The sequence below is a fragment of the Stegodyphus dumicola genome, chromosome 7, assembly GCF_044657685.1.
Source record: "Stegodyphus dumicola isolate Sdum_Otavi_A_Nest chromosome 7, ASM4465768v1".
NCBI classification, from domain to species: Eukaryota; Metazoa; Arthropoda; class Arachnida; order Araneae; family Eresidae; genus Stegodyphus; species Stegodyphus dumicola.
Window position 1 is genome coordinate 10,336,376 of NC_140774.1, and position 14,725 is coordinate 10,351,100.

Below are 14,725 nucleotides of genomic sequence, written 5' to 3' on the forward strand. Positions count from 1 at the left end.
GGAGACCTACACCTCCACTGGCACGCTCACCTGCAAGGTTATCTTTCCTGACGAAGGAAAACCTCCGAAGTTTTGCCTGTTGTTCTGGTTTTAGATTTGATTCCTGTACTGCGAAGCATACAGGATGATAAGCATTAATTATGGCTTTGATGTCGAGCAAATTTCGGTGGAAACCGCGACAGTTCCATGAGACGAGGGTGGCCATTATGTCTGGTTTTTGTTCTTTCTGTGCTCTTGTTTGGTTTTTCGTGGAAGTAGATGCCTGGGAAATTCTAGACCCTCCTCTACTTCCATAGTGTCTGAATCCGCAGATTCAGAAATCATTTCGTCAAAAGAGCTATTGCTGGGACTTCTATTTTTATTAATTATTTTGTGACTTTCAATTTTAGGTTTACTTTGAATGACTGTTTCTTTTTTTTGTATTAAATGAGTTGCATTTTCCGTTTTCTTGGTGGATGTGGTTGGTTGGGTTTTATTTGGTTTAGTCTGCGTGCCTATTGATGTTTGGGTGGCAATGCTACGTGTTGTTTTAACTGCACTGGCATAAGATTTGTTTGATTGGAGCTGTGTGCTTTGAACTAGTTTTCTGGCTTCAGCATACGAGATGTTCCTGGTAACTTTAAGAGTCTGTACTTCTTTTTCGGATTTCCATTTTGGGCAGAGGCGTGAAAATGCTGGGTGCTGACCCTTGCAATTTATACACGAAGGCGCAGCGGTACAATTTTCCGAATCGTGGTCAATCTGTGAGCATCGGGCGCATGTGAGGCTGCCACGACAAGACGTCTTAGAATGGCCGAAACGCTGGCATTGGAAGCATCGCATGGGGTTGGGAATATAAGGTCTTACAGGACAATTTAAATATCCGGCCTTAATATTCTTAGGCAGATCAGGCGTGTTGAAGGTAAGGATCACGTGTTTCGTATCGATCAACTTACATTCCTTACGCATCTTGATCCGCCTAGCACCGCAGACATTTTGGTCGGATAGCTCGGAAGCGATCTCTTCTTCAGGAACGTACAGAAGGTCGAATTCCGATATTACGCCACGACAAAAATTCAGTGTCTTATGTGCTGTTACAGTGACATTCGCTTGCCCAAGTTTAGTAATCTGAAGTAAAGAAGCAGACTGGGTGGCTGAGTTTGTATCAATAAGCAAGTCTCCGGAGCGGAGACGCTTTATGTTTCTCGGCTCACCAATACAAGACTGGATGTATTTATTTATTACGAAAGGAGACATCTTATGCATTTCGCCAGAAGGACTAGAGATGACTAGGAAACGGGGACTATTGTGATGATTTTTTTTATTTGCATCTGTCCGTAATTTTTTTGCAGAATTTTCAGAACTAGGTTGAGTGACAGGTTGAGTGACTGGTTTAGTAGTAGACGTTTCAGAGCTAGGTTGAATGATTGGTTTATTAGTAGATGGTTCAGAGCTAGGTTGAGTGACTGGTTTAGCAGTATACGTTTCAGAACTAGGTTGAGTGACTGGTTTAGCTGTAGACGTTTCAGAACTAGTTTGAATGACTGGAGTTACCTCGAAATCTTTAAGTAGATATGAGAAGAAGCCATATTTAAGAAGAAAAGATTCGGGTCCGACGGCCCCGCCCACCACGGAGCCCAACAAGGGAACACAGATTCCTGTGTTAGGGCTAGCCGGACCTATACGCAAACTGAAGCCCCACAGTCGGCTTTCCCGAAAGCAGGTACTCCCGAGAGCTTGACCCCAAGCCACTGACACAAGGACTAGTGACCAGCCGATTGACACCCGTGAGGACGACTAAGGTGCCTCCCGTTTAGCTGAAGCAGAGGCCAAAGTAGTGTGTTGGGGACAGTACCTCGCCCCTCAACTACCAGGACCCTCCTTTCCAGCGACACGGGTCTCCACGCACGGCAAACACGTGGGCAGTTTTCTCGCCACTCGAAGACTAGAGACAAGGGCTGTTCCAGTCTCTCGTGACGAGCCCCAAACTCCGTAGAGAGAAACCACGAGGGAGAAGAGAAGGGAAAAAGTTCCAGCAAAGAGGAGAGGAGACGGAAAAGAGGATAGATCACTGGGGCTCCAGGATCGTGACACCCGTCTCATCAAGAAGATGATCCCCTGAAGGGCTAGGGTACCTCGGGATTGCCACACCCGTACTCACAGAAGTGAGCCCCCTGAGGGGTCATTTCGCCAGAAGGACTAGAGATGACTAGGAAACGGGGAATATTGTTATGATTTTTTTCATTTGTATCTGTACGTAATTTTTTTTTTTGCAGTAGACTTTTCAGAAGTAGGTTGAGTGAGAGGTTGAGTGAGTGGTTGAGTGAGTGGTTTAGCAGTAGACGTTTCAGAAATAGGTTGAATGACTGGTTTAACAGTAGATGTTTCAGAACTAGGTTGAGTGACTGGTTTAGGAGTAGAAGTTTCAGAACTAGGTTGAGTGACAGGAGTGATTTGAGTGACTTGAGTGACAGGATTGACTTGAGTGACTGGAGTTACCTCGAAATCTTTTATTAAGTAAATATGAGAAGCCATAGTGAAAGAATAAAGATTCGGGTCCGACGGCCCCGCCCACCACGGAGCCCAACAAGGGAACACAGATTCCTGTGTTAGGGCTAGCCGGACCTATACGCAAACTGAAGCCCCACAGTCGGCTTTCCCGAAAGCAGGTACTCCCGAGAGCTTGACCCCAAGCCACTGACACAAGGACTAGTGACCAGCCGATTGACACCCGTGAGGAAGACTAAGGTGCCTCCCGTTTAGCTGAAGCAGAGGCCAAAGCAGTGTGTTGGGGACAGTACCTCGCCCCTCAACTACCAGGACCCTCCTTTCCAGCGACACGGGTCTCCACGCACGGCAAACACGTGGGCAGTTTTCTCCCCACTTGAAAACTAGAAACAAGGTCTGTTCCAGCCTCTCGTGACGAGCCCCAAACTCCGTAGAGAGAAACCACAAGGGGGAAGGGAAGGGAAAAAGATCCAGCCAAGAGGAGAGGAGACGGAAAAGAGGATAGATCACTGGGGCTCCAGGATCGTGACACCCGTCTCACCAAGAAGATGATCCCCTGAAGGGCTAGGGTACCTCGGGATTGCCACACCCGTACTCACAAAAGTGAGCCCCCTGAGGGACATTCGCTTGCCCAAGTTTAGTAATCTGAAGTAAAGAAGCAGACTGGGTGGCTGAGTTTGTATCAATAAGCAAGTCTCCGGAGCGGAGACGCTTTATGTTTCTCGGCTCACCAATACAAGACTGGATGTATTTATTTATTACGAAAGGAGACATCTTATGCATTTCGTCAGAAGGACTAGAGATGACTAGGAAACGGGGACTATTGTGATGATTTTTTTATTTGCATCTGTCCGTAATTTTTTTGCAGAATTTTCAGAACTAGGTTGAGTGACTGGTTTAGTAGTAGACTTTTCAGAACTAAGTTAAATGATTGGTTTATTAGTAGGTGGTTCAGAGCTAGGTTGAGTGACTGGTTTAGTAATAGACGTTTCAGAACTAGGTTGAGAGCCTGGAGTGACTTCGAAGTCTTTGATCAGAAAAATTTGGGAATTAGCCATATTGAAATAAGAAAAAATTCGGGTCCGACGGCCCCGCCCACCACGGAGCCCAACAAGGGAACACAGATTCCTGTGTTAGGGCTAGCCGGACCTATACGCAAACTGAAGCCCCACAGTCGGCTTTCCCGAAAGCAGGAACTCCCGAGAGCTTGACCCCAAGCCACTGACACAAGGACTAGTGACCAGCCGATTGACACCCGTGAGGACAACTAAGGTGCCCCCCGTTTAGCTGAAGCAGAGGCCAAAGCAGTGTGTTGGGGACAGTACCTCGCCCGTCAACTACCAGGACCCTCCTTTCCAGCGACACGGGTCTCCACGCACGGCAAACACGTGGGCAGTTTTCTCGCCATTTGAAAATTGGACGCAAGGGTTGTTCCAGTTTCTCGTGACGAGCCCCAAACTCCGTAGAGAGAAACCACAAGGGAGAAGGGAAGGGAAAAAGTTCCAGCAAAGAGGAGAGGAGACGGAAAAGAGGATAGATAACTGGGGCTCCAGGATCGTGACACCCGTCTCACCAAGAAGATGATCCCCTGAAGGGCTAGGGTACCTCGTGATTGCCGCACCCGTACTCACAAAAGTGAGCCCCCTGAGGGACAACTCGTAAGGGCAATTGGCCGATAGTTGGAGGGATTCCTTGGATCTTTCCCTGGCTTAGCAATAGGAATGACAACAGCTCTCCTCCATGCACTGGGAAAGGTACGCTCCTTCCACACCCTATTGTAAAGAGTGAGAAGGGCATTCAGTGACTTATAGGACAGATGCTTTAGCATTTCGTAATTCACGCCATCAAGACCCGGAGAAGACCTATGTGTCTGCAATAAAGCTCTCTTTAATTCCACCATAGTAAAGTTTCTATTGTAAGGCTCAGATTTGGAAGAGTTGAATGCGATGGGATTTATTTCAGAGTGTTGCTTGATAGAGAGAAATGCAGGTGAATAGTTTCTGCTTGAAGAAACGGCAGCAAATGTCTCACCAAGAGTATTTGCAATTTCTTCTATGGAGCTAATCACTCGGCCATCTTTTTCCAGAAAGGAAAGTGAGTGGTCTTTATACATTCCGCACGCTTTTCGAACTCTTTCCCAAACCCGCTTACTAGGCGTAGAGGATGTTATTGAGGACACATATGAAATCCAGGAATCCCTCTGGCTCTGCCTTCTTACTTTTCGTGCATTTGCTTTGGCTTTTTTAAAGGCTATGAGGTTTCGCAGAGTAGGATATCTACGAAAAATACCCCATGCTTTTTTCTGTTTTTTCAGTGCTTCATGACAGTCACGATTCCACCACGGTTTCGAATATTTTATTATTTTTCCTGATGTTCTAGGGATGGAGAGCATACCTGCCTGAGCAATAGCAGTTGTAACTGCTTCCACTGCATCATCGATAAGTACATCTTCTACCATTTTCTGTGTGAGATCTGCAGAGGAAGAGAAGAATTCCCAGTCTGCCCTATCCAGTATAAACCGAGGGAGTCTCGACGTGGGGTTCGCTCCTCTTCGTGCAAGATATAAAAGAAGGGGATAATGATCGCTGTTAAACAGATCACTTCCGACACTGAAATCGCAAAATGGCAAGAGAGAAGGTGAACAGATGGCTAGATCAAGAGCGTGGAATGTCCTTGTAGGTTCATGGAAGTAAGTGTCCTGCCCATTATTCAGGAGACAAAGGCAATGGTCTTCAATTACCTGCTCAATTTGTCTTCCTCGTGAGTTGGTGTCTTTGCTTCCCCACAACGGACTATGGCCATTAAAATCACCCATTATGATAAAAGGCTCAGGCAGCTGAGCCACAAGGTCATTTAAATCCCGCTGATCAATGTGTTCGTTAGGAGGCAAATAAAGAGAAACGACTGAAACTACAATATGAAAATTTACTTGTACAGCGACAACTTGGAGAGATGTCGTCAAAGGAAAGGAACTTGAGGGATAGTCCAGTGAGGTAAGGAGACATACACCTCCACTGGCACGTTCACCTGCAAGGTTATCCTTCCTGACGAGAGAAAACCTCCGAAGTTTTGCATGTTGATCTGGTTTCAGATTTGTCTCTTGTATTGCCAAGCACACAGGATGATACGCATTGATCATAGCTTTGATGTCAAGTAAATTTCGGTGGAAACCGCGACAGTTCCATGAGACGAGGGTGGCCATTATGTTTGATGTTTGTTCTTTCTGTGTTCCTTTTTAGTTTTGCGCGGAAGCAGATGTTCGGGAACTTCTAGACCGTCTTCCACGTCCATACTATCTGAATCTGCGGATTCAGAAATCGTTTCATTTACAGAACTATTGCTGGGACTTCTATTTTTGTTAAGTGGTTTTGAAGGGATATGTTTTGGTGTGCTTTGAATAACTATTTCTTTATTTTGTACGACATGTGTTGCATTTTCCTTTTTCTTGTTTGCAGATTGCTGGGTTTTATTTGGTGGAGTCTGTGTACTTATGGAAGTTTGGGTGGCTATAGTGCGGGTTGATTTCAAGGCATTGGCATATGATTTATTTGATTGAGGCTGCGTGCTTTGAACTTGTCTTCTGGCTTCGGCATAAGAAATGTTTCTAGAAACTTTTATGGTCTGAACATCCTTTTCTATTTTCCATTTTGGACAGGAACGGGAAAATGCTGGATGGTTGCCCTTGCAATTAACACACAGTGCCGCAGCAGTGCAATTTTCGCTGTCGTGGCCAACCAACGAACACCGAGCGCACGTCAGGGTCCCACGACAGGAGATCTTCGAATGGCCAAAACGCTGGCACTGGAAACATCGCATAGGGTTTGGAATGTATGGACGTACAGGACAATTGAGGTATCCAGCCTTAATATTCTTAGGCAGATCAGGTGATTTGAAGGTCAGGATCACGTGTTTGGTGTCAATCAACTGACCTTCCTTACGCATCTTGATCCGCCTAGCGCCACAGACATTTTGGTCAGCTAACTCGGAAACGAACTCTTCTTCTGAAACAGAGAGAAGGTCGATTTCCGAGATAACACCTGTACAAAAATTCAGAGTTTTATGCCTGGAAAAAAGGTTTAACAAAATTCACAAAGCTATTAGTCATTTATACATTCATTTAAGACAAAGCAAATGCATTTATTTATACTTTGGGGAGTGAACTCCGAAAAACAAACACTGGGGTAAAATTTGTCCCGCGCGTGTACTAACGTAGCGCAGTGGGCGCGTGTGCTGAAGGGTTAATAAGATGCTAAGAATGATTTTCGCCCTTAACTAATAGACATGAAAGAGTTCAAAAAGAGCAAGACAGTTCTGGTTTTAATTTGCAAAACCAAAATAAAACAGCCATAATTTGCAACCAAAAAACGTCAGATGTACATTAAACTGTTATCACCAAATCAAATTTTTAAGTGAAAATGTATGCATGATTTTATTCATATGTTTTAGGAATTTTTTATAAAAGTAACTGTTTTGTTTCATTTCTTATCTTATAGGACTACTTTCAACTACATCTGCAGCAAGTTGCGATCTCAACTAGTCAAGAAGCATGTAGTGAGAAAACCAGTATCTGTAGAAAGAAGAGTGGCAATAGCTCTTTCGAAGTTAGTTTCCTGTGGAGAGTTAAGAACCATTTCAAATTTATTTGGAGTGGCTCGCTCTACTGCTTGCACGATTGTTGCTGAAGTCTGCAGTGCACTGAGCAAAGAATTCAAAATTACTTTCCCACAAAATGATGACCTACAAATGACAGCCCAGGGATTTTATGATAATGGTGGATTACCTGGTTGCTGTGGTGCTGTAGATGGATCTTACATCCCGATTAAAGCTCCAAACAAGTGTGGGAAAGATTATTTTTGCCGAAAGCAGTTCTTCAGCATAATTGTGCAAGCAGTTGTCGATGATAGACAGCGTTTTATAAATTTGAATGTTGGATGGCCTAGTTCGGTACATGATGCTCGAGTATTGAGAAATTCCAATTTGTTTAGAGTAGGTCAAAGCAATAAACTCTTTTCACCTACAAATATAAGGCTAAGAAACCATAATGGCAATGTAAAGCCATTTCTTGTGGGTGATCAGGCATACTCATTACTTAATTGGCTTATAAAGCCTCATGGAGGTCATTTAAATGCCAAAAGAGCTCTTTTTAATAAGAAACTGAGTACTTCTCGCATTAATGTAGAACATGCTTTCGGTCAGCTAAAGGGAAGATGGAAATGCCTTCTGAAAGAAAATGACAGTAATGTTGAAAATGTCAAATCACAAGTGTTGGCATGCTGTCTTCTGCATAACATATGTATTACACTACATGATGAATTCCTCGACGACTGGCTGATACTGGATGACGAAAATTCACATGTATCTTTAGAAGAAGATAATCTGTCGATTTCTGGAGAAAACCTCACTGGAAATCTAGACAGTTTTGTATCTGGAGCAGATGTTAGAGATTTCCTAATGCAGAATTTGTGAAAACTTGTAATTTTAAATATACATATTTTTCTTATATACCAAATTATTGATTTTGGTTAATAAATGAAATGAATTCCTGGTATAATTTACATTAGAAGTTTTAAATTTTTACAAAAGCGTTTAGGCGTCTATTAAACCAAAACTGTGTTCAGCAAATATATGTTCGAATTAAAAAATTATCACCTATATAACATACATAAATTGTGGCATAATACCTTATTTTGTTATTTAGAAAAATATTTAATTTATGATTTCAAACTTTATAAAACAGTAACTGAATTTTAGCAAGAAATAAAATTTCAAAGTTAAAAATTATTTATTTGTTCGCTATTTTTTCTAATATATCTAGCAATTTTTCTCTGAAGACTCTATTTTCTTTAGAAATCTTCTCTTCCATTTCCCTTTCTAATTGCAGAAATTTATCTACAGTTGTTTCAATGGTCTTTCCTATGACATCCTTCAGATTTTTCTTCCGTCATCGGAAAGAACGTTGCCCATTCAATGAAGCTGTCAAGTAACAGAAAAATATAAAAATTATTAACTATTTAAATACATTTCATTGAAAAATACTAATATGCAAAGCAATGATTATTCAGAAATTTATTCCTTTTCCCCTGAAGTGCCTGAATAGGGGGGTGAGTGACTGAGTGAGTGATTATGGCGCAAAAACCAAAGATGATTATAACGCGCCAAACACAATTGGGATGATTACAATTGATAACATTAAAATTCAATAAATAAAAGCAAGTAGACAAATGTACCAGATCCAGAGGATGAAGTCATATAAACAAAAGTTAAAAGCACATATTAAAATTCAAGACACAGTTTTCAAAACAAATTACATTTGGTAATAAAAGCCAGTCTCTTTTAAATAATAAAATAAATTACAATTGACATCTCTTCCGATTAAACGGTCGAGAGGTAAGTCACAGCTATTAAAATATTTCTGACGAAGACTGTTAAAACAGGGACACTGTTTATATGACGAACAGATAGACAAACATTACAATATGAACAAACAGGTTCATTCTCAGCTTTTAAAAGGTAGTTATGTGTCACTCTAGTGTGACCAATTCTGAGGCGAGTCAAAAGAACTTCCTCCTTACGATTTTTTGTTAATTCCCAGTGCTCAATTCTAGGCTTTACATGTCTTAATTTATTTTGAAGCTGAACATCCCAAAGTTGCTGCCATTTTTTTCGGATCTTCTCTTTGACTACACAACAGATGTCTCCAAAAGGGATGAGGCGACTGGACAGATCAACAGCACTTTTCGCTGTGATATCTGCCAGCTCATTCCCTTTTATTCCCACATGGCCGGGAACCCAGCAGTACAGGATATCATATCCACGACTCGTTAAGCTTATATGTAACTTCAGAATATCCACTATGACTTGATTTTGAGTATGGGAAAAAGCTTTTAATGATTTAAGCGCACTACAAGAGTCTGTATAAACTATAAACTTTTTGTGGCAGAGCCTTGAGATGTACAAAAGACTATAATATATCACAGTTAGTTCGGATGTTAAGACAGAGAAAGCATGGTTCAAGCGTCTGCCCTCCATGTGATCTTTAATTACAAATGCCATTCCCACATGATCTTTTGACATTGAACCATCTGTATAGACTGGAATATAACTGCTATATTTGTGCCTGTGCTCAGCGAAGAGTTGTCTGAAAATAATCTCGTTAGTGCTTGCCTTCACATAATACTTAAAAACATCAAGAAGCTGAATCCGTGCATTTTCCCAAGATGGGATTTAAAATTCTGTACTGCTTGCGGGTGCATATCAGAGAGGGATAGTTCCTCAATGACAGAGCGAACTCTTAAAAGAAAGGTAGGAACACAGGATGGATGTGTATCAAATAATGTGTTACACACATTATCAAGTAAGCACAGCTTATTGGGATGTTCAGGTTGGGATAGAATATGAAAATATTGCAAAAGGGACAATTGCTCACGCCTCAGATAAAGTGATGGTTCGTTATTGTCAACATACAGACTCTGTACAGGAGAAGTCCTGAAAGCTCCTGAACAAATCCGCAGAGCTTGATGGTGAACAGGGTTTAGTTTTAACAAAACTGATAACCGAGCGGATCCATAAACAACTGAGCCATAGTCCAGTCTGGAGCGAACAAGCGCTCTGTAAATGCGAAGCATAGAGCAACGTTCTGCACCCCAGGAGGTGTTCGCCAACACTTTTAAAATATTTAGTGTTTTTAGACACTTCTTTCTCAGGTTTAAAACATGAGAAAGGAAAGTCAATTTCTGGTCAAACGTCACTACTAAAAATTTTACTTCGCGCGCAACTAGAATAATTGTACCATTTAGATATAACTCAGGTTCAGAATGGACACCTCGCTTCCTACAAAAGTGTACGCACACAGTTTTCTGTTTCGAAAAAGTAAATCCCTGTTTGTCTGACCATTCCTGGATCTTATTCAGAGCCATCTGCAATTGCCTCTCTATGTATCTCATGTCTGCTCCTCGACAGCTAATCTGTAAATCATGTACATATAGTGATCCCAAGATGGTGGGAGGAAGTTCTTTCAATGCAGAATTTATTTTTTAACTCAAAAGCGTTACACTAAGAACACAGCCTTGAGGCACACCCTCTTCCTGTTGAAAAACATCCGAAAAAACAGAGCCAACCCTAACTTCAAACGTTCTAGCGTTCAGGAAATTCTGAATGAAAATTGGTAGGTTTGCTGGCAAGCCACTCTCGTGGAGATCGCGAAGTATACCGTATCTTTCATAAGTTTTCTCAATGTCAAAGAATATTGAGACAAGGTGACTTCTTTTGACAAAAGCTTTTCGAATAGATGTCTCTAAAAGATGCATATTATCTACGCTCGTTCTTCCCTTTCGAAAACCGCTTTGATAAGGTGATATAATATAATTCTTTTCCAAGAAGTAGACTAGGCGGCTGTTTACCTTCTTTTCAAACGGTTTGCATACGCAACTGGTAAGTGCAATTGGCCGATAGTTGGCAGGATTCCTTGGATCTTTCCCTGGCTTAGCAATAGGAATGACAACAGCTCTCCTCCATGCACTGGGAAAAATACGCTCCTTCCACACTTTATTGTAAAGAGTGAGAAGGCGTTTCAGTGACTTATAGGACAGATGCTTTAGCATTTCGTAATTTATGAGATCAAAACACGGAGAAGACTTATGTGTCTGCAATAAAGCTGTCTTTAATTCCAGCATAGCAAGTCCTCTATTGTATGGCTCAGATTTGGTAGAGTTGAATGCGATGGGATTTATTTCAGAGTTCTGCTTGATAGAGAGAAATGCAGGTGAATAGTTTCTGCTGGAAGAAACGGCAGCAAATGTCTCACTAATAGTATTTGCAATTTCTTCTATGGAGCTAATCACTCGGCCATCTTTTTCCAAAAAGGAAAGTGAGTGGTCTTTATATATTCCGCACGCTTTTCGAACTCTTTCCCAAACCCGCTTACTAGGCGTAGAGGATGTTATTGAGGACACATATGAAATCCAGGAATCCCTCTGGCTCTGCCTTCTTACTTTTCGTGCATTTGCTTTGGCTTTTTTAAAGGCTATGAGGTTTCGCAGAGTAGGATATCTACGAAAAATACCCCATGCTTTTTTCTGTTTTTTCAGTGCTTCATGACAGTCACGATTCCACCACGGTTTCGAATATTTTATTATTTTTCCTGATGTTCTAGGGATGGAGAGCATACCTGCCTGAGCAATAGCAGTTGTAACTGCTTCCACTGCATCATCGATAAGTACATCTTCTACCATTTTCTGTGTGAGATCTGCAGAGGAAGAGAAGAATTCCCAGTCTGCCCTATCCAGTATAAACCGAGGGAGTCTCGACGTGGGGTTCGCTCCTCTTCGTGCAAGATATAAAAGAAGGGGATAATGATCGCTGTTAAACAGATCACTTCCGACACTGAAATCGCAAAATGGCAAGAGAGAAGGTGAACAGATGGCTAGATCAAGAGCGTGGAATGTCCTTGTAGGTTCATGGAAGTAAGTGTCCTGCCCATTATTCAGGAGACAAAGGCAATGGTCTTCAATTACCTGCTCAATTTGTCTTCCTCGTGAGTTGGTGTCTTTGCTTCCCCACAACGGACTATGGCCATTAAAATCACCCATTATGATAAAAGGCTCAGGCAGCTGAGCCACAAGGTCATTTAAATCCCGCTGATCAATGTGTTCGTTAGGAGGCAAATAAAGAGAAACGACTGAAACTACAATATGAAAATTTACTTGTACAGCGACAACTTGGAGAGATGTCGTCAAAGGAAAGGAACTTGAGGGATAGTCCAGTGAGGTAAGGAGACATACACCTCCACTGGCACGTTCACCTGCAAGGTTATCCTTCCTGACGAGAGAAAACCTCCGAAGTTTTGCATGTTGATCTGGTTTCAGATTTGTCTCTTGTATTGCCAAGCACACAGGATGATACGCATTGATCATAGCTTTGATGTCAAGTAAATTTCGGTGGAAACCGCGACAGTTCCATGAGACGAGGGTGGCCATTATGTTTGATGTTTGTTCTTTCTGTGTTCCTTTTTAGTTTTGCGCGGAAGCAGATGTTCGGGAACTTCTAGACCGTCTTCCACGTCCATACTATCTGAATCTGCGGATTCAGAAATCGTTTCATTTACAGAACTATTGCTGGGACTTCTATTTTTGTTAAGTGGTTTTGAAGGGATATGTTTTGGTGTGCTTTGAATAACTATTTCTTTATTTTGTACGACATGTGTTGCATTTTCCTTTTTCTTGTTTGCAGATTGCTGGGTTTTATTTGGTGGAGTCTGTGTACTTATGGAAGTTTGGGTGGCTATAGTGCGGGTTGATTTCAAGGCATTGGCATATGATTTATTTGATTGAGGCTGCGTGCTTTGAACTTGTCTTCTGGCTTCGGCATAAGAAATGTTTCTAGAAACTTTTATGGTCTGAACATCCTTTTCTATTTTCCATTTTGGACAGGAACGGGAAAATGCTGGATGGTTGCCCTTGCAATTAACACACAGTGCCGCAGCAGTGCAATTTTCGCTGTCGTGGCCAACCAACGAACACCGAGCGCACGTCAGGGTCCCACGACAGGAGATCTTCGAATGGCCAAAACGCTGGCACTGGAAACATCGCATAGGGTTTGGAATGTATGGACGTACAGGACAATTGAGGTATCCAGCCTTAATATTCTTAGGCAGATCAGGTGATTTGAAGGTCAGGATCACGTGTTTGGTGTCAATCAACTGACCTTCCTTACGCATCTTGATCCGCCTAGCGCCACAGACATTTTGGTCAGCTAACTCGGAAACGAACTCTTCTTCTGAAACAGAGAGAAGGTCGATTTCCGAGATAACACCTGTACAAAAATTCAGAGTTTTATGCCTGGAAAAAAGGTTTAACAAAATTCACAAAGCTATTAGTCATTTATACATTCATTTAAGACAAAGCAAATGCATTTATTTATACTTTGGGGAGTGAACTCCGAAAAACAAACACTGGGGTAAAATTTGTCCCGCGCGTGTACTAACGTAGCGCAGTGGGCGCGTGTGCTGAAGGGTTAATAAGATGCTAAGAATGATTTTCGCCCTTAACTAATAGACATGAAAGAGTTCAAAAAGAGCAAGACAGTTCTGGTTTTAATTTGCAAAACCAAAATAAAACAGCCATAATTTGCAACCAAAAAACGTCAGATGTACATTAAACTGTTATCACCAAATCAAATTTTTAAGTGAAAATGTATGCATGATTTTATTCATATGTTTTAGGAATTTTTTATAAAAGTAACTGTTTTGTTTCATTTCTTATCTTATAGGACTACTTTCAACTACATCTGCAGCAAGTTGCGATCTCAACTAGTCAAGAAGCATGTAGTGAGAAAACCAGTATCTGTAGAAAGAAGAGTGGCAATAGCTCTTTCGAAGTTAGTTTCCTGTGGAGAGTTAAGAACCATTTCAAATTTATTTGGAGTGGCTCGCTCTACTGCTTGCACGATTGTTGCTGAAGTCTGCAGTGCACTGAGCAAAGAATTCAAAATTACTTTCCCACAAAATGATGACCTACAAATGACAGCCCAGGGATTTTATGATAATGGTGGATTACCTGGTTGCTGTGGTGCTGTAGATGGATCTTACATCCCGATTAAAGCTCCAAACAAGTGTGGGAAAGATTATTTTTGCCGAAAGCAGTTCTTCAGCATAATTGTGCAAGCAGTTGTCGATGATAGACAGCGTTTTATAAATTTGAATGTTGGATGGCCTAGTTCGGTACATGATGCTCGAGTATTGAGAAATTCCAATTTGTTTAGAGTAGGTCAAAGCAATAAACTCTTTTCACCTACAAATATAAGGCTAAGAAACCATAATGGCAATGTAAAGCCATTTCTTGTGGGTGATCAGGCATACTCATTACTTAATTGGCTTATAAAGCCTCATGGAGGTCATTTAAATGCCAAAAGAGCTCTTTTTAATAAGAAACTGAGTACTTCTCGCATTAATGTAGAACATGCTTTCGGTCAGCTAAAGGGAAGATGGAAATGCCTTCTGAAAGAAAATGACAGTAATGTTGAAAATGTCAAATCACAAGTGTTGGCATGCTGTCTTCTGCATAACATATGTATTACACTACATGATGAATTCCTCGACGACTGGCTGATACTGGATGACGAAAATTCACATGTATCTTTAGAAGAAGATAATCTGTCGATTTCTGGAGAAAACCTCACTGGAAATCTAGACAGTTTTGTATCTGGAGCAGATGTTAGAGATTTCCTAATGCAGAATTTGTGA

The 14,725-nt window shown here is 41.5% G+C and overlaps 1 protein-coding gene across 1 annotated transcript; it reads left to right on the forward strand.

Annotated features, from left to right (window-relative positions):
- Window positions 1-12,129: 12,129 nt before the first annotated feature.
- Window positions 12,130-14,725, forward strand: LOC118192749 (uncharacterized). The gene is made up of 2 exons (XM_085821346.1): window positions 12,130-12,137; window positions 13,753-14,725. Exons 1-2 carry the CDS (start codon window positions 12,130-12,132, stop codon window positions 14,723-14,725), a joined length of 981 nt encoding a protein of 326 aa, XP_085677472.1.